This window comes from Herpailurus yagouaroundi, unplaced genomic scaffold (assembly GCF_014898765.1).
Source record: "Herpailurus yagouaroundi ecotype Mexico unplaced genomic scaffold, PumYag 187, whole genome shotgun sequence".
Taxonomy (NCBI): domain Eukaryota; kingdom Metazoa; phylum Chordata; class Mammalia; order Carnivora; family Felidae; genus Herpailurus; species Herpailurus yagouaroundi.
This window is the reverse complement of record NW_024412418.1, coordinates 2,464,289-2,484,125: the sequence shown is the minus strand read 5'-3', so window position 1 is coordinate 2,484,125 and position 19,837 is coordinate 2,464,289. Positions and strand designations below refer to the sequence as shown.

The 19,837-nt window shown below is 44.0% G+C and overlaps 1 protein-coding gene and 1 long non-coding RNA gene across 7 annotated transcripts; one reads left to right on the top strand and one right to left on the bottom strand.

The window, feature by feature from the left end:
* Positions 1-6,791: 6,791 nt before the first annotated feature.
* Positions 6,792-8,325, bottom strand: LOC121043384 (uncharacterized). The gene is made up of 2 exons (XR_005796820.1): positions 8,088-8,325; positions 6,792-7,580 (listed from the first exon to the last, which is right to left on the bottom strand). It is a non-coding gene; the product is annotated as an uncharacterized LOC121043384 (long non-coding RNA).
* A 1,711-nt stretch (positions 8,326-10,036) lies between these two features.
* On the top strand, positions 10,037-19,469 carry FAM111A (FAM111 trypsin like peptidase A). 6 transcript variants are annotated; one of them, XM_040495059.1, is made up of 6 exons: positions 10,037-10,181; positions 10,559-10,617; positions 11,772-11,795; positions 13,417-13,503; positions 14,020-14,174; positions 16,749-19,469. In XM_040495059.1, exons 5-6 carry the CDS (start codon positions 14,094-14,096, stop codon positions 18,477-18,479), a joined length of 1,812 nt encoding a protein of 603 aa, XP_040350993.1. In that variant the 5' UTR covers positions 10,037-10,181; positions 10,559-10,617; positions 11,772-11,795; positions 13,417-13,503; positions 14,020-14,093; the 3' UTR covers positions 18,480-19,469. The 6 variants fall into 6 exon arrangements, with proteins under 6 accessions (XP_040350993.1, XP_040350992.1, XP_040350991.1 ...); XM_040495058.1 differs by having other exon boundaries at positions 13,414-13,503; XM_040495057.1 differs by lacking the exon at positions 10,559-10,617.
* Positions 19,470-19,837: the final 368 nt, after the last annotated feature.

Here is a 19,837-nt window from a genome sequence, read left to right as displayed (position 1 = left end):
CCTCATTTCTGTATTTATAGCACATGAGTTGTAACCCTTTTCTTACCTGTCTTTCACCTACTAGATTGCAGCTCATTTGGTGATTAGGACAATGTTACATTCCTCTTTGTATCCACAGTGCTTAACACTATTTTTTGGCACACACTTCAAGCTCCAGTTCCTCCAAAAAGAGTGAATACATTTTTTAAAAAGATGGGTTTAGATTTATGTTTCTTTGACAGGTCAATGAGAGATCAGTGAAGACTGTCCCATAGAGGGTACTCATGGAACTTCTACCCCAACAGATAATTTGTCCTGGAACCACACAAATCAGTTAACAATGAGGCTCCAAGGGTCCCACTCATCCAGCATTTCTGACTTTGCGGCTAGGTCCTCACCGGCTTCACCCAACCTTGCAAAGGGCAGCCAAGAAGAGAAAATCGGAGGCTGGTCCACACCTCCATGGGGAGGTGACTGGTGGATCTATCCCCATAGAATGTTGGCTTTGGCCTGGATTTCTTTTGTTCTTGTTTATCGTGAAGGTCAGGTATACAATTAAAGTGGAACTAAAAAAAAAAAAGAAAACAAACAAACAAAACCCAACCAACCACTCAAGAGGAAATCTGATTAGTGCTACTTGTGGTCAGTCTTATCATGTTGTCCAACCACTTTCCTAGTTGCCAGCAAAGGAGGTGAGGACAGGTACATAAATTCATTGTTTACCAGGAAACAGAAAGCTGCTGCAATGTGGCAATGTGAATTACAGTGTTTTTGTTGTCGTTGCTGCTGCTATAAAAAGGCTAGGGAAGAAACCTCAGGTTGAGGAATTAAACTTCCTAATATGTTATATATCGCTTAACCCAAGAAAAATATATAACGTAAATATATTTTAAAAATCTTTTTTTTCTTTAATTTTAATGTTTATTTTTGAGAGAGGGAGAGAGACAGTGTGAGCAGGGGAGGGGCAGAGAGAGAGAGGGAGACACAGAATCCGAAGCAGGCTCCAGGCCCTGAGCTGTCAGCAAAGAGCCCCACGCGGGGCTCGAACCCACAAACCACCAGATCGTGACCTGAGCCAAAGTCCCACTCTTAACCGACTGAGCCACCCAGGTGCCCCTATAATGTAAAATATAGTTTTAAATCCGGCCTGCTTTCTCCTTTTTTCAGGACCAGAAATACCTGGCAGCTAATTTAATTAAAACAGACTCCTTAGCCCTGCGCCAAGAATCCCTTTACATGTTTGCAATACATCCAGGGTATCATGAGTGATGGAGAAAACGGCACTTGTTTCCCAGCAAGGTGAAGACGGTCAATAGTAAACTAAAGACGAGGCGAGGCAGCCCCAACAGGCCAAGCCGACTTCAGTTCTGGCACCGTTAGGCCAACAGAGGGATCTAGGAGGAGCACGTGAGAAGACGTCCAGCTCCCCAGCTTCGCAACTGTCCGCTAACCTCCCCGGCTGGTCCAGCATTCTGCGAAGGAAAAGCAGCTTCCGAAAAACCTCAAGCACTGCCCCAGGGAACTGAGGGTTTGGTAAACCGCCTCCGTATTGTGCTGCCATTGGGCAGGAGGGATGTCAATTATCGTCCCGGCTCCACCCACTTCGCCCCGGCTCCACCCACTTCCTCTTTCCCGCAGGCTCCTGCTCTGGCGCCACCTGCAGGCGGCGCCCGGGACTCCGCTCGCGGTGAGGTAACGCCCTTGCTGGACTGGGTGCTTAAGGACTTAGCTTGCTCTGCAGGTACTGTCCAGGGAAGGGGGCTGCCGGCGCCGATCTCAGGCCCCGGAGCGCCGAGTCTAAGAGCACCGCGGGAGCCGCGAGAGGGTCCTGGAGGAACAGGTGGGGGCGGCGGGACGCGGGGAGAGCCCGGCGGGAAAGAGCTGGGGTGGGGAAGTGGAGTCACGGAGACCCATCTAACAATGGAAAGGAAGCAAATCCTAGAGCCTAAAGTCTTGGAACCAGCTTTCTCCTCCTCAAAATGAGGCGATAAAAACTGTGCCCATTTCGCAGAGGTGTTGTGATGACTTAACATTTGTAAAGTGCGTAGAACACTTTGCCAGGCCCAGAGTGTGCGATGTTTGTTAATTAACAATCGGCTTTAAAGATCATCTAAGCCAAAGACTCTCACCAGCGTGATTTTGTAAAGAGGCAGCTGACTGAGTCCACTCGCTCCGGATCTGATGAACCATAACATATTGGGCTGGCTCCAAGAATCTGCATTTTTAAAAGACTGCCCCAAATATTTCTTCTAGACACTAAAGTTGGGGGATCACTCATCTGGGCCAACCTCTTTGACTTGCAAATGAATGAACTGGGAAGTGCCCAGAGTCTCTGCAGAGCCCTAAAAGGCTGTAAGGCCCTAAGACTAAAATCCTACCATACAGCCCTCTTTCCGTCCAACTGGTTACGTGGCCCCTAGCAAATTTACTGTTTCTAATCTGTGAAATGGGGGCAAAGTCACACCCACTGCCAAAAAGGGGGATGTGAGGATTAAATAAGACCCAGGTGCGCCAAGCACAACCCTAACGGGTGACAAGTGATAAGTGAACGTGAGAGTTCCACCCTACGCCACCCGATTTTATGAGGTGCAAAGGACGGTCCCAGCCAGGATGCCCCAAGGATGGGCGTTTCCTTACCACCTTCCCCAGTACCTCCTCCTGTGACTGGCATGTCCAAGACGTGCTGTTGGGGCTCAGTCCAGCCCAGCCAGGTCGGGAGCTGCTGGTACGGCAGGAGAGACCCGCACCGGGTCTCTACACCGCTCCGTAGGAGGAGGGGCAGAAGCCACTCCAGCCCGCGCGTCCCTGCGCGTCGCCGCGCCAGGACTGTGCCGCGCGCGGCGCCGATATCCCTCTTCCTGGAGAGAGGAAGAACCCAGCGTACAGGTAGCCTCCTCCTGGTGTCTCTGCCATCGGGAGGTGCAGGCACCCTCCTAAAAGTCTAAGCAGAGGCTCCTGATGAGAGTGTTACCTCCTGGTCTTGGGCGGATCCGGAGTTTCTGTGATCTGGCTCTGACGTTAGGAATCCCGGTCGCTCAACACTTAGGACCTCAAGATGAAATGAATATCACTTCGTCCTGCTGGTGGAAGAGTAATTTGGTACATCCTTTCTGTATAGTAATTTGTCAGTATTCCCCCAAACGTAGAAATCATGTGCAACTTTTGACCTAGTGCACACGGCCTTCTAGACAGGCATACAGCAAACAGTAACATGATGGCAATAAAAGAAGTAACAAAGACCGCGACTATCGTTTACGGAGCATTTGTGCCTGGTGTGTTTGGACAGCCATTACATGCGCTGCCTCGCTGAAGCCTGGCCACTTCACGAGGCAGTACTAGCAGGATGGCAGAAATCAAAGAAAGACCCAGTGACACCCAAGGCCAAGCTCAGCAAGTTTTGGTTCTGCACAGGTTCTGCTGTCTAAAGCAAATCAGGTGGCTAAGCCTGACATTAATGAGATGGGAGGGACTGCAAAGTCACAGGGCGAAAGGTGTGTATACAGGGAAGGGCGAAGATTTGACAACAATTTCTCACACCCCGCACATCTGGTTCTTCCAGTTCTCCAAGGACTTTTCAAAATAGAATTAGGGCTCCCCTAATTCCCAGAAAATCAAAATAAATGTTTTCCAAGGCAAAATTACATAAAGCTTTACACAACTTTAAACAGCAAACACGTATGGTGCGTCCTGGAAAAGTACCCTGCTTAGAACTATATTGTATTGAACTGCTCTTAGGGAACCTGGTGGCTCAGTTCATTAAGTGGCCAGCCGACTCTTAGTTTTGGCTCAGGTCATGATCTCATGGGTTTGTGGGTTTGTGAGTTTGAGCCCCGTGTTAGGCTCTGCACTGATAGCAAGAAGCCTGTTTGGGATTCTCTCTCTCCTCAATCTCCGCTCCCCTCCCTCTCTCTCAAAATTAAATAAATAAACATAAAAAAATAAATAAAGTGCTTGGAGTCCATGAATGTGAGCAACATATTCATTCAACTCTGTATCCCTAACAGCCAGTACAATATCTGGAAACAGGAAATCTACATTAAAAAAATTTTTTTTTATTTTTAGATTTATATCCAAATTAATTAGCATATATGGTGCAACAATGATTTCAGGAGTAGATTCCTTAGTGCCCCTTACCCATTTAGCCCATCCCCTCTCCCACAACCCCTCCAGCAACCCTCAGCTTATTCTCCGTATTTATGAGTCTCTTCTGTTTTGTCCCCCTCCCTGTTTTTATATTCTTTTTGTTGCCCTTCCCTTATGTTCATCTGTTTTGTCTCTTAAAGTCCTCATATGAGTGAAGTCATATAATTTTTGTCTTCCTCTGACTAATTTCGCTTAGCGTAATACCCTCTGGTTCCATCCACATAGTTGCAAATGGCAAGATTTCATTCTTTTTGATTGCCAAGGAATACTCCATTGTGTGTGTGTGTGTGTGTGTGTGTGTGTGTGTGTGCGCGCGCCACATCTTTATCCATTCATCCATCGGTGGACACTTGGGCTCTTTCCATACTTTGGCTATTGTTGATAGTGCTGCTATAAACATGGGGGTGCATATGTCCCTTTGAAACAGCACACCTGTATCCCGTGGATAAATGCCTAGGAGTGCAATTGCTGGGTCTAGGGTAGTTCTATTTTTAGTTTTTTGAGGAACCTCCATACTGTTTCCCAGGGTGGCTACACCAGCTTGCATTCCCATCTACATGTGTTTTAAATGAATGAAACCATGTTGGAAATCCTATTACGTGTGTACCTTTTCCTTCTTCCCAATTTGAGGGCAGGACTCTTCTCAACATTTCACCCTTTATAGAATCCAGAATTGGGTCTTATAACTTGTAACTGGAAATTTATGTGTTGAAGAAAGGCTTGCATAAATGAAAAAAATACACAGGAAGAGGTGAACCGCTGTGCCCTTGGCCTTTAAATACTAAAGACAACCATAGTTCAACAGGAAGAGTTTAGCCTTAGTTTCAAATCCTTACAAGGATGTTTCTGGGAAAATACTTGCTAAACATTTGATTTGTGAATCCAGGAAGATGACCACATCTTCCGTACAGGGTTATTGAGCATATTAATTGAAACAAGCAAATGCATGTGTCAGGCAGAGAGTAGGAGCTCAGACCAGTCGCCCAGCAGATTTTGTTTGCCTGTACACCCTCTTGACCCCTTCCATGGGCAGACATAAGTGTAGCCCATCAGCCAAAGCAAACAGCCTGGCTGACCTTTGCCAAGGAATTCCACACCCCTCTCTCAGTTTACAAATTACTACAAAAGTAATTACAACAAAATTGTATATACCACCAACAATTTATTTTTAACTTGATCACATATCTTGGATTATTGAAACAGGTATTTATTTACAGTGCCTTCAATAATAAAGAATGAGTTAGGGCAACAAACAAAAAAACTTGTATCCACTAGGACGAACCTGGAATTTTTGTTTATTTACTTTTTTGGTTTTTGTTTGTGTTTTGTGGAGCAGCCAAGGCTTTTAAAATAAATCCTGAGGGAAAAATGGAAAACAAGTCAACTTCATGTATGATATAATCTTTTCCTACAAGGAGACCTTGCAAAAAAAAAATTAATAACCAAAACTGCAGATGAAGTTATACTTTTACAGGTTTTATGTAATACCTTAATAGGAACATTATCTAATTAAGATTTTCTAGTAAGGATTCAAGAGTTGCTGTAAACATTCTCCAAACAGACCAATTATTACAGCATAATGATACCCATGCATATTATTATTGTATCTATTCATATCTGTTTCCCATAATAAAATTAGAATATATGAGTGATTTATTAAAATTAATGTTTATAGGGGCACCTGGGTGGCTCAGTCGGTTAAGCAGCCAACTTCAGCTCAGGTCATGATCTCGCGGTCCATGAGTTCGAGCCCCGTGTTGGGCTCTGTGGTGAGAGCTCAGGGCCTGGAGCCTGTTTCAGATTCTGTGTCTCCCTCTCTCTGACCCTCCTGCATTCATGCTCTGTCTCTCTCTGTCTCAAAAATAAATAAACGTTAAAAAAAATTAAAAAATAAATAAATAAAATTAATGTTTATAGACCACAGTACCATACAAACCTATGAAAAGCCACAATAGAGTTATTTTTACATGTTTCCAAAAAGTCAGAGTAGTATAAGCTTTGAATATAATAACAGGGTTAATTTCTGTAGCAGAATAAACACACCCAGGAATTAACCATAAAAATGATGCTGTGTTAAGTCCATTTGCTCTTAACTAGCCGCATAAAAGAAAGAGGCAGGAAATAAAATGGTGTTTATGTTTATGGAAGAAAACTCATTCCATTCTGTTACCTTTATAGTTGACCTCACATGTAAAAATTAATTCCTTCCCATCAAGGAGAAAGGTCCTTCCCCCACCCCCAAACTACGTACTGACTGCAAGTTAATTATGGAAGAAAAAACTCTTTGGGGCTAGTGATGGGAAAGAGTTGTCCTCTGTACCTATAATCTAGGAATTAAGAAATAGCCTATTTGATTAAGCACTGACAAGGAATACAGCTTTTTTTTTTTTTTTTTTTTTAGTTTTCTGGTAATTATAAGAACTCTGGTCTTTAGCAGACAAAAGAAAAAAAAGAGGACGCTTTCATAAATAAGTTTAATGGTCAAATAGCTTTTTAAAACTTTTTTTGGTTTCTAGTCTTGATAATGTGAATTTTATTTGGTTTAGTGCTCACTCGCTCTATTTTGTAACTTTGAAAGTACAACTTCATTTTTTTCTGAAATTGGAAGAAAAAAATACAGTAACCAAAAGATGTAGGGATTATGAAGGGGAAAAAATGTAACAGTAATCTTTCATCCAAAAAATGTTTATTTTCCTATTACCTTAAGGCAAAATATATTTTATTGCAAATATATCTAAGGTTTAGGAAATATTTGTTATTTTATGCCCTTTCCCCAAGAAGCCAACACATAACTTCCCAAGCCAGAAATGTTTTAAAAATACTGTTAAAACTATACAAAATAATAGAAATACTTAAGAAAAAAGTGATAGATATCTTGCCACATAGTAGGTATAGTTTCACAGATATTGCACAGATAGGAACATATTTTATATTTCAACTTTTCATTATCTTCTTGTGCACTAATATTTCATAGAAACAAAATGTTGAATTCTTAACATCCATGTTTTAGAAAGTGTTGTTAAGCCTGTTGCCTACTAAGTCACTACTTTGTTTCAACACTGAAATGTACAAAAGGCAAAAAATGGAAGGAAAGAGAAAAAGACACAGAAAATGATTCACATCTACATAAATACATTCTCAGTGGACTGTCTAGATTTTTCTGTCGTTATAGGTTTTCTTACTCAATAGTATCTGCACATACAGTGGCTTCAATAATACCAAAAAAGACAACATCACTCTTCTTCATAGTTCAGATCCCTTTCTTAGTTTCCAGACAATATCTCAAAAGCCCATCAAATGCTAACCGGTCAGCTGGAATAATGGACCAGGAGGTTGCTGGTCAATGTTGGTAAGTCACCAGCATAGCTCTCCAAAACCGGATAGATCCGGTTGGGCAATTTCAACTCCGTATTTTTATCACCTCTTGCTTGTCACTGAAGTTTTTACTTCTTCAGAATCTACAATGAATTTAAAAAAAAAAAAAAAAGGATCGGCCAAAGTTAATTCTTTGGTGATCACTGCATGCATTACTCTCAGGAGCATAGAAACTTGTAATGAGTCGGAGAAGATATTTAGTGGTGAAACTTTCGTACAATCTGGGTTTTCTGTTTCTTTTTGGCTTTTAAAAAGCTACTCCAACCAAACCCCAGAGAACCCACAGAAGAGGAAGCAGTAACTGAAGCTACGTTGGGTGCACTGTATGCACATTAAATCCAGTTCCCCCAAATTATCACATATATTGTTGTTACTAACACACTTTTCAACACTATCCTTCTGCACACATCATCTATTCCTCTGTCAATTGCAGAAAAGTTGTCACGGTTGTAACCGTGGTTCCTTTTCAAATACAGCACGGAATACGTGCACATCTGCTTTTGATGGTAGATCCGTAAACAGCAGGCTGTCTACAAGCCCTACCCTACTGAAGCTGTCAGCTCTGAGATTCATATTCCCAAAGTCCATACCGTTTTCTTCATCAAGATTGTAAACTCCTGCATATATAGATGGATGGACGTTTAGAGAATTGATTTACGACAAAGTCGTTCACTCCAACTCCATTCGCAGCTTCTTCCTGACTGTCATAGTCTTGGGACCTGTCCCGTCTGCTGGGAATGCCAGCCAGAGCCGCCCAAGTCCCCCGCCTCTTCACCCACCAGCAGCTAGTCCAGCGCGCTGGAGCTTGTGACAAGCTGCAGAACCCTGGCTAGTGCCTCGGCCTCCACCCCCAACAGGATATGCAGGAGGGGACAGCTGTGCATCCGGAAGCCGCGTTTCCACCCACCCACTTCCACTGCGGGTTCCCTAGCACAGGCCTGGGGCCGCCTCAGTGGCTCGCGCCCAGCGTCCTGCCTCCCGCCCCGCGCCCTCTTAAGCCCCTCCTCCCCTCCCCAGGGAATGTCTCGAGGATTTGGGGCTAGGGAAAGGAGGAGGATGAAGCCGGCAGTGACGGCAGTGAGGCAGATCTAGCTCACCGCGACTAGGAACGCTTACGGAGGGAGGGTGCGCAGACTCCCGCGCCCCAGAACCCTGCCAGGCTTGCGGACGCTCATTGGCCGCGCATCGTTCACACACTTTCGCGCCCTCCACGGGGAGGCTAGAGCGCGACCAATAGGCTTCCGCAGTAAGAGAGCTGCTGCCCAATGAGACCAAAGGGACTCGGGACCTCTCGTTCATTGGCCAGAAGGGCAGAGACCACTTGCCCAGAGACCATTTTTGCCCCGAAGGCGGAATTCCTGGCTGGAGGCAAAGATCACCCCAAAGTCGCAAGTTCCTGTGAGTGACTGGTGACTGACGGCGGAATTTGGGACGAACTCTTTTATTCGGTGAGTCACCTCTTTGGTCATGGAGCTGATTTAGAGGTTTGAGAAAATTCACTGACAGGGACACGATACAGAAAAATTTCAGGCTGGGAGAGATGGGGCATAAAAAACCCATACGGCTGGATAGTATCATATCCTGAAAGGACTGAGGTTTGTCCCTGGAAACGTAAAAAAAAAAAAAAAAAAAGTGCATTTCTTCTGCAGTGCCCAAGGGGAGAGCATGTTCTAATTTTAAAAACTGATGTGTTTTATAAGACCCAACGTTAACGTTATGAAAATGTTCTCTAATAAGTTCAGCCTCTCCGTGTCTGAATTCTGTGTGTAACAACCATGTCAAATGTGTTTTCCTGAGTGACCTGAGCTGCTTTCCAGGGTAAAATAAGTGACACGTGGTGACTATGTTCTCCATCGTGTTCATCATTTTTTTTTAAATTTTTTTTCAACGTTTATTTATTTTTGGGACAGAGAGAGACAAAGCATGAACGGGGGAGGGGCAGAGAGAGAGGGAGACACAGAATCAGAAACAGGCTCCAGGCTCTGAGCCATCAGCCCAGAGCCCGACGCGGGGCTCGAACTCACGGACCGCGAGATCCTGACCTGGCTGAAGTCGGACGCCCAACCGACTGCGCCACCCAGGCGCCCCAATCGTGTTCATCATTAAGAGCACTGAAGCCATCTACATTCACATAGCTTGCCAACTACATTAATATGATTTATCTACTGTTTTCATCAAAATAAATTTACTCTCCCAGCAAAGTTTTGCCCAGGGACATGAAAGTTGCAAATATCTTTATTGTTTATTCCAGGAACTTCCTCAAAGACCCAAGCACTCTTCAGTTGAAATCATCAAAGTACAGTTGGCATCCCAAACCTTGAAAATCCTTGCCTTGTTACCCACCAATTCTAAACTGTCACCCAGTGCTTACTCAATCCTAACCAATTCCCCACATTAAAGACCTGATTTAAACCAGACGTCAAAATCTCAATAAATAGCCCAACCTTGCTCTCCTCCTTCTGAAATGCTACCAAAGTTCTGTGAAGCTATTTCTTCCCAAAACCTCAAGAAGCAGTAAGCTTAGCTTTGTCTTATCAACAGTTCTGCTGAGATTTCTGGGAGCCAGCATTTGACATCCTTGGAAGCCCCAGCAAACACCTAGTCAGTTTCTGCTGCCACAACTCCGGATCCGTGTAGTCCTGAGGTCCCATTAACTTTCTCTCCGGCGCTCTCTGAACTCAAAGGTGAGAACAGCGGATCTTGCGTGAGGTTCAGCCCCAGCTTGCTTTTTGTTGAAGGTCCCCCAAGGGCTGAGCTTATTTTGTCCCTGGGAGTAAAGAAATCTTTTAAGGAATCCTCGTGATTATCTGGCCTAAACTTTAGAAGGTCTACGCTTGAAAATCCGCCTTATTAACAATACAATTGGTCTCTACCGCCGTCAGTTGTGGCTGTACTTGTGTCAGAGAAAAGTTCATAGGGAAGAGAATAGGCTCTGACTCCCCTAAGTCTGGCCCCTCCACTGGCAGTGGGGATGAAGTTCGGAAGGTTTCGTTACAGGCTGGAAGGACTGACACAAACACGCTTTCTAATAGTTTATTCTGGGGGCCCCCACCCCCAACAGCCAGGCCCGTTTCCGGGGTGTCCAAAGAAGCGAAGACGCAGAGACGGCGGTGGAAAGAGGTAGGTGCAGGCAGAGGCAGAGGCTGGTAGAAGCCGGGCGGATATAAAAGAGGAAGGAACCCAGCAGTGGGCGGAGCAGCGGGTCGCGAAAGGCGGGAAAAGTTCTAGAACCTCAGCCCTGCCTCCCGCGGGTACAGCCCGCCGAGCTATCCCTGGCGCCCCTCCCCGGCGGGCTTCCAGCCGAAGCTCCTAGGCCTAGGTTTCCTCCAATAAGCACCGATCATGGAAGGGCGCTGGATTCGAGTGCCGGAGGCCTGCGGAGGGGCAGGAAAGCGGAAGCGCACGCGCGCCTGCAGGTCTGGGCGGGACACAGCCGCCCACGCGCGGAGCGCGGGGGAGGCTTTTATTTCCGTGGCGGCTGCTGGTCACTCCCTGTGCGGGAGGGGGCGGGGAGCGGGGTGGTGGCCTAGGGTCAGCCGAGACCCGATCGATCCCTCTTGTCTGGCTCAGATCTGTGCACTTGCTCTAGGGTAAAGGGGGAGGGGGGAGGAGGAGTTCGTGAAGGGGACAGAGGAGATGGGGAGGGGAGGAAGCTGGAGGAGAGGGGAGGCAGATGGGGCGAGCGAGGGAGAGCGAAAGAGAGAGAGGAGTGCGGGAAGAATTCCAAGAGAGAGCCTCTGGGTGGGCAGGAGATGTCCCTGTCTTTCTTAATCACCTTACCTGGGGGACATTGGGCAAGTCGTTCAGGTCAGCAGAGCCTTCTCCAACTCTAAGACCGGGCTGGAGTATGAGAGCTAGCTAAGGACACTTCACATTTGCTGTAATATGGTTCCAGCTGGATACTGGAAATGATGTTGGGGGCAGGAGGTGGATATTGGGGTGTTTTCTTAACCTCTTGTCTCTTTCCACTGTGAATGCTCCAGTTCACCCCCGTATAGTTCAAAAGTCATGTTTCTTTCTGTCCACTTTATATATACACATATGTGTATATATATATATATATATATTTTTTTTTTTTTTTTCTTTTGGTCCATATGTAATAATCACTCCTAAATCACCTGGGTCCTGTCTCAAAGTCCGCCAGTTCGGGTCATCCTCAACAGCACACTGAACTCCCAGATTCTCTTAACTATTGGGCAGTAAGTTCTTGCCTTCAAGGATCTTACAACATAGCCCCACTGCTCCATGATATGTATCTGTTTCTGTTTCCCCAGGTTCTCTGCAGTTTAACAATTGTGGTAAGTATATTGATATTGATAATAGTGATAGTAGTAATATTTACTGGGCAGCCTGTTATGTTCCAGGAACTGTTCTAAAGGCTTTATATGAATTGTATTTTTTAATCTCCACAAGCAGAGAGACAGATTCCACCACTCCTCCCGTCTTAGAGATGTGGACAAGGAGATAGACAGTGCTTAATTAGTAGGCCCAAGGTCATGCAGCTAGTAAGTGGTAACCAGATATTTGAATCCAGGTGGTCTTATAAAAACTAACATTGATGCAGCAACTTCATATTCTTTACCTCATTTAGAATTATGGCCTCGGGGCGCCTGGGTGGCGCAGTCGGTTAAGCGTCCGACTTCAGCCAGGTCACGATCTCGCGGTCCGTGAGTTCGAGCCCCGCGTCAGGCTCTGGGCTGATGGCTCAGAGCCTGGAGCCTGTTTCCGATTCTGTGTCTCCCTCTCTCTCTGCCCCTCCCCCGTTCATGCTCTGTCTCTCTCTGTCCCAAAAATAAATAAACGTTGAAAAAAAAAGAATTATGGCCTCGTTTTACAAATAGGAGAGTTAGGTTCAGAGACGCTGGAGTTTCCTGGGTAGCTCATTACCAGTAAAGAATGAAGCCCAGGCTCCTGCTCCACAGTGAAATGGTTAAGGGCACAGTCTTTGAGAACTTCCACTTGACAAGAAACAGACAGGCTAGAGCATAAGTTAAACAACGAGCAGGAACCCAGCTGAGCTGGCAGCACAGAGCCTGATTGCTGGGCTGGAACCCACAAACCACAAGATAGTGACCTGAGCCGAAGTCGGACGTTTAACCAACTGAGCCACCCAGGCAGCCTGGGTTTTATTTAAGTTTCTATTTTTAAGTAATCTCTACACCCAACATGGGGCTCGAACTTACGACCCCGAGATTGAGTTGCATGCTTTTCCGACTGAGCCGGCCAGGCACCCCAAGAGACACAATTAAAGACAGGCTTGTGTACCCCAGTTGGATCTTGGTCTAACCAAATCAGTATTGTAATTATACAAGAAAAAGTTCTTCATTTGTAGAGCTGGAAAGAGATAATTAGGGATAAAATGTCACGATGTATCTAAGTGTAAAATAATCTTGTAAAATAAAAAGATGATGCAAATTTCGCAAAAAATGAACAATCACTAGGCATATGAGATCATGACCTGAGCCCAAATCAAGAGTCAGACGCTTGACTTGAGCCCAAATCAATCATTATACTATTCTCTTTTTTTGTTCTCGTTCCTATTTGAAATGTTCGTAATCAAAAGTATGCTGGAGCTTTGTAACCTTGAGTAAATAGTTTAGTCTCTCCGGATCTCAAGATTTTTATTCACAAAATAGAACTAAGAATGCCTATCTCACAGAGTTGGGAGAATTAAATGAGATCATTTATAAAGAGCTCTTAGGATAGGGCATAGCATATCATGTGCAGACTCCATTCCTTCATTGGATCTTTATAAATGTGTCTGTATTGAGAGCTCACCACGTGCCGGCATCATGGTACATGTTGGGATACTGAAAACAGAGGGCTTTTGCCCTCTATGGCTTTTGTTCTATTTACTACTAATGAAAATTGCACTGTTTTATTTACATTGTTCATTCTCTTCTGTGGGGTCATGAGAAGAAAGATAGAAGGAAAAATACCCCTTTAAACAAACAGACAGACAAAACCAACAGACGAGCAGCAACGAAACTTCCTGACTCTTCCCAGGTAAACTCTCATTCCAAGATTATTTTGTCTTTATGGTCCTTTTCCCATCCATTCCTCTGTAATTACACCATCCCTGTGCTACCCCCACCTTAAGTGGGGGCCAGATTTTGACATCAGTGGAACTAGAACACACTTCTGCATTCTCAAACTGCAGAACTACCCTTCTGTAAGGCATTTATACCTGCGTTTGAATTGCATCTCTGCCATGTAGCTCTGGCCTTGAGGGTCACCTGCCTGATCTGAGTTATACGTTCCTCATCTGCAAAAAGCAAATATACCTGCTTTGCACGGTATCTGGGGGGATTGGCAATTAGAGATAATTTTTGTAAAGTATTTAGTGTGGTATCTAACGTGCGGTGCTCTATAGAAGGGACCTTGTATTGTTGAGGTGATTATAGTCATTGGTAAAGGGTCTGTTGCTAGGTTAACATCTTTGAAGAGAGGGTGCTAGAGCCCAGGGGAGAAGCGTGGGATGTGGGGTCCCTGTTAACATTATCCTCTATACAATGAACACAGCTCTGAAGACACAACTCTTGAACCTTTGGGAAACTAGTGTTTTGGCTGAACTGTCGATTCATCTTTAAGCCACCATGAGCCCTACAAAGCGCAGGTCACAGAAGATCGCATTTGATGAAAAGCGTAATATGAAAATTGATCACTATTTTCATCAGGTATGTTTGTAAATATTATTTATGGAATATACCGATACGAGACACAGCTCTCCTTGACACTGGGTGCCATAGTTCTCTCTTCCAAGAAATTACCTCATGGTAGGTTGAGGATATTAAGTTAAAATCTTTCTTGGGGCACCTGGGTGGCTCAGTCGGTTAAGCATCTGACTTCAGCTCAGGTCATGATCTCATGGTTTGTGGGTTGAAGCCCCGTGTCCAGCTCTGTGCTGACAGCTCAGAGCCTGGAGCCTGCTTCGGATTCTGTGTCTCCTTCTCTCTCTCTGCCCCTGCCCTGCTCGTACTCTGTCTCTCTCTCTCTCTCTCTCAAAAGTAAATAAAACATTAAAAAAATTTTTTTTAATCTTTCTTATCCATTTGTTCTATTTTATAGTTTTAGTATAGTTTTTTTAAATTTTATTTATTTATTTTGAGAGAGAGTGAGTGAGGGAGGGACAGAGAGGTAGAGAGAGAGAATCCCAAGCCGGTTGTGCACCATTAGCCTGGAGCCTAATGTGGGGCTCAAACTCATGAACCCTGAGATCATGACCTGAGCCCAAATCAAGAGTCAGACGCTTGACTTGAGCCCAAATCAAGAGTCAAATGCTCAACCTATTAAGCCACCCAGGCACCCCAGTTTTAATATAAATCTTGGCCATATCAAAGCAGCCTTTGGTAAAAACTATTGTAACACTTCCTGAACAACAACAACAAAAAGTACAATATCATGTATTATAGTCAACTATGGAATAAAAACATTAACACCATTTCATAGCATGAAACTATATGCTATCCCAAATATGGCTCATGTATTTGAGCACAACAATAACCTACATTTATATTGTGCATTCTGGTCTACAAAACACATTAAAAATTTTTTTTTTCAACGTTTATTTATTTTTGGGACAGAGAGAGACAGAGCATGAACGGGGGAGGGGCAGAGAGAGAGGGAGACACAGAATCGGAAACAGGCTCCAGGCTCCGAGCCATCAGCCCAGAGCCTGATGCGGGGCTCGAACTCACGGACCGCGAGATCGTGACCTGGCTGAAGTCGGACGCTTAACCGACTGCGCCACCCAGGCGCCCCTAAAACACATTTTAAAATAATGATCCTCCAGGCACCTGGGTGGCTCAGTTGAGCATCCCACTCGTGATTTCAGCTTAGGTCATGAACTCACAGTCATGAGTTCAAGCCCTGCATCAGGCTCCGTGCTAGGCCTGGAGCCTGCTTGAGATTCTTTCTCTCTCTCCCTTGCTCACATGGTCTCTCTCTCTCAAAAAAAAAAAAAAAAAAAAAAAAAGTAAAACATAATAATGCTTATCATAACCCTGTTAGGGAGGGAGGGAGGATTTTATTATGTTTATGGGGAGAGAGAAATGACTTCTTGCTTGAGACAGAAGTGGGGTGAAGACTTGGACTTACATTTATTGACATTAAGTCAGGGCTCTTTCTAATAACAGGGCTCTGTGATCATATCAAACCATCATATTCTATCCTGAGTCTGAAATGCTCCTTGAAATTATCAAGAAGAAGGCTGAGAATTTTGAGAATTTGGGGATGCAACATAAAAGCTTTCATTTGTTTTCTTTTATCCTGGTTGTAGCTAGAATATCCAAATATCTAGGGAAGCCAAGACAAGCCTAGTTATGTTTCTTTTGGTTCTACTTCATGACAGAGTGAGCTAATAGCCACATACTACCCAGTTCCCTTTCTTAAATTCTTTATTTTATTTATTTATTTTTTAAATGTTTCTTTTTGAGAGAGAAAGAGAGAGTGTGTGAGCTAGAGAGGGGCAGAGAGAGGGGGACAGAGGATCTGAAGCAGACTCAGTGCTGACAGCAGAATCCAGTGCAGGACTCGAATTCATGACCTGTGAAACCATGACTTGAGCCAAAGTCGGACACTTAACTGAGCCACCCAGATGTCCCTCGTTTTTATATTTTTAAAAAAAATTTTAAGTAGGCTCCACACCAATGCACAGCTCGACCTCAAAACTGTGAGATCAAGACCTGAGCTGAGATCAAGAGTTGGACACTTCACCAACTGAGCCACCCAGGCACCCTATTGTTCCCTCTTTGAAAATGTCTGTATCTGCCCAGGAATCTTTGGAAATCCATTACACCGTCCCCATAGGGTGTGTGACAAGGATGTTTCCGACAGGATGGGGCTGAAGAGATGGTCTTTGAGAGTTTGTATGTTATGTGCAGAGTAAAGTTATATTACCTTATGTTCCTTTTTTTTTTTTTTTCTCCTGATCCAGAATATTAGCAGCATCACGAAAGGAAAATAAAAGTTAACGCATTAATGTGCTGGTCATTGTGTTAGGTATTGTCACACATGACATTACATTGAATCTTTACAACAATCCTGCCATTGTCATTCCCATTATCAGCAAGTAGCATTGCTGCCATATAAACTTGTGTCTGTTGACCCCTAGGCCCCGATGCATAGAACACGTATCATTTAGATACAGAAATCAAATGCTCTTAATTTTTCATTAAATTTCTGCTATTTGATTAACCCTCCTTGTGTAAGGTTGTAATCGGAGTTTTAAAATATTTCACATTTATTTTTAGGTCAATAAAGAACAAGAGAGTCATTCCAGTATTTCTCCAATGAAGAGGGGCTCTAAAAAAGGTCCAAAAGATATAACTAACATCCAGGCACTAGGACCCAAAGACCAGACTGTGCCCCCCAACAAGACAATTTACATTACCTTGGCTGTAAACCCCAGGAAACACAAGCTCACACATAGTGAAGAGAAGAGCTTCTATGCGGCCCTCAACACTCTCAAGGCTGTCAAGGAGGAGATAGAAACTCAGCAGGGCAAAGAAATGCTGGCGGTTGGCAAAGAAGGAATTGAAGGGTACATAAATCTTGGAATGCCCCTCAGTTGTTTCCCCGAGAGCTGCCATGTACAAATCACATTTGTCCGAAGTAGAAGTAAGCAGAAAGAAGGGAACCAGGTATTTGGCCGGCATGAAAAGGCATCCGCTGACTGTGTCAAATTTTATATTCACGCAATCGGGAAGAGAAAGAAAAGGATCGTCAAACGCAGGCAGCTTCACAAAGAAGGGTGCAAACTCTGCGTCTATGCTTTCAGAGGAGAAACCATCAAGGATGCTCTGTGCAAGGATGGCAGGTTTCTCTCCTTTCTGGAGAAAGAGGATTGGAGGCTCATCAGAAACCTGGACTCCATTCTAGAAAGCACACAGACCGTGGACGACCTGGAAGGCAAGCTCTTTGAGGTTGAGGTAGAGAAAGGAATGAGCTCCAGGGCAGTAGCCGCTCAAAAGTCGGAATCAGAGAAAGGAAACACCAGTGTGCTGAGAGAAGAAATTGTGGCTCAGTACCCCAGTTTGAAAAGAGAAAGCGAAAAAATCAGAGAAAACTTCAAGAAAGAAATGAAAAGTAAAAAGAGCAAAACCTCATTATTTAAATTACTCAAAGTAAAGTTTGGGAAAATGACGAGAAACTCCACCCCGATCAGAGTGCACAACTTTCTTTCTCTTGTCGGTAACTCAGTGGGGTACCTGTCATGGGACAACAATGGAAATAAGGGTTGTGCCACCTGCTATGTTTTCAAAGAGTTGTTCATTTTCACCTGTCGACACGTAGTAAGTGACTTCATGGGGAAAGGAATAGAGCCAAGTAAGTGGGCAGACGTGATTGGTCAATGCGCAAGGGTGACATTTTGTTATAACAGCTTCCCCGAGAAAGATGAGAACTGCTTTTTCCTTGAACCGTGGTTTGAGATATCTGATGCCACCCTTGATTATGCTGTTCTGAAACTGAAGGCAAACGGACAACAAGTACCTTTGGGACTCTATAGTAGAATTGCTCGTGCACCATCTACTGGGTTGATATACATCATTGGCCATCCAAATGGAGAGGAAAAGTCTAGTGATGCTTGTACAGTGATCTCTCAGGGCCAGCGAAAAAAGAAATATGAGGAATGTCTTCAGGCTGGAAAGGGAGAGGGTTGTAGTTATGGGATGCAATACATCCATATGTGCACTCGAAAAACCTTCGAGGAAATAGCTCACAGCCCTGATGTGATTACCTATGACACCTCTTTTTACTTTGGGGCTTCTGGCTCCCCAGTGCTTGATTCAGAAGGTTCACTGGTGGCCATGCATACTGCTGGCTTCACTTGTGATAACGAAATTGGGTTATCATCTCATGTCATTGAATTTGGCTCTACTCTGGAATCCATCCTCCTTGATATTAAGGAAAAACACAGACAGTGGTATACAGAAGTATGCGTAAGTCCGCAAGATGTAGAAATGGTGAGCGATGAGGATTGAGGATGGTGAGAATTAGTTTGTTTACTAGCTTTAAGTTTGTTTAAGCTTTAACCACTTTTCTAAGCACGTGAAGACTAATCCTAACAGGTGGGCCATTATCCCTATTTTAAAGTCAAGTAACATGAACGACGATGAGATTATGACACTAACTCTAGTGTAACTGCTGTGGGGTTTTCCTCCCCATTTCTGTGTCTTCCTGTAAGTTCAGTTGCTTGAAGGAAGGACATTCAATTATGAGTGTTCATCTCATTATCCCCAGTGTCTGGAAGAGGCAAGTAAGTGCTTAGAAAACGTGTGGGTCCGTCAGTAGCACAACTTAGGGCTGCTGTTAATCTTAAGTAAGGAACTAAATGCTTGATTGGAAATAATTTCAAACAAAATCTTTAGAATTTCCAAAATCCTCGTATTACTGAAACTAAGGATATTTGTGTTCTGAAACTCACAGGGTAATATCCACTCTTTTTATAGGCTATTAGGGCAAAGAGACTATCTGAAAGATCATATTACTTTATTCGTATGCCCTTAGTTTTTACCTAATGACCTTTTTTGTTTTAGGATCATTTGTGTGTTGCATTTAGTTGTTATGTCTCCTAAGGCTCCTTCCTTGTGGCTGTGCAGGTTCTCGGGCTTTGACCAGTGACCTTGACAGTTAGTAAGAGTACTGGTCAGGTATTTTTGTGGGATGTCCTTCTATTGGAATTTGTCTGGTAATTAGGCTGTGGTTGTGGGGTTTGGAGAATAAAACCAGTGGGGCGAAGTACTTTTTCACTATATTGTATCAAGGGTACATAGTATCCACCTGAGTTATGATTTGGTGTTGCCTTTGATACCCTGGCCAAGATAATGTTTATCAGGTTTCTCTACTGTAAATTTACTCCTTTCCCTTCCTTTCTATAATGTACTTTTTGGAAGGAAGTTTTATTCACAGCCCACACCTAAGGAGTGGGGCATCCTTTGTCTCTTCCTTATGTAGGGAACTCCTGGAGTCTCTACATAATTTATTCAGCATGGGAGATTTGCTTCTTCTTTCCTATTTATTGTACCAGTGTGGACTCATAGATACATGTTGAGTTATAATCCAAATTACTTTGTTGTATTTCTCAGATTGTTCCTGCTTTGGTCATTGGGAGCACTTTCATTTGGCTCTGGTGCCCTCTTTGACATATTCCCAAGAGTGTGTTGTGTTTGTTTCCTGGGTTTTCTAAGCACTTTCTTATGTTGTGGTCCTACGATATGCTCTGGGCTCCTCTTGTGTATTACCTGACCCAGTCGCATCATCAGCCATTTCTCCTATGAGCCTTTGGTTACTTTTATTGGAGAAGTGTATTTGAAATCAAGATCTGGGCACTAGGTATGCT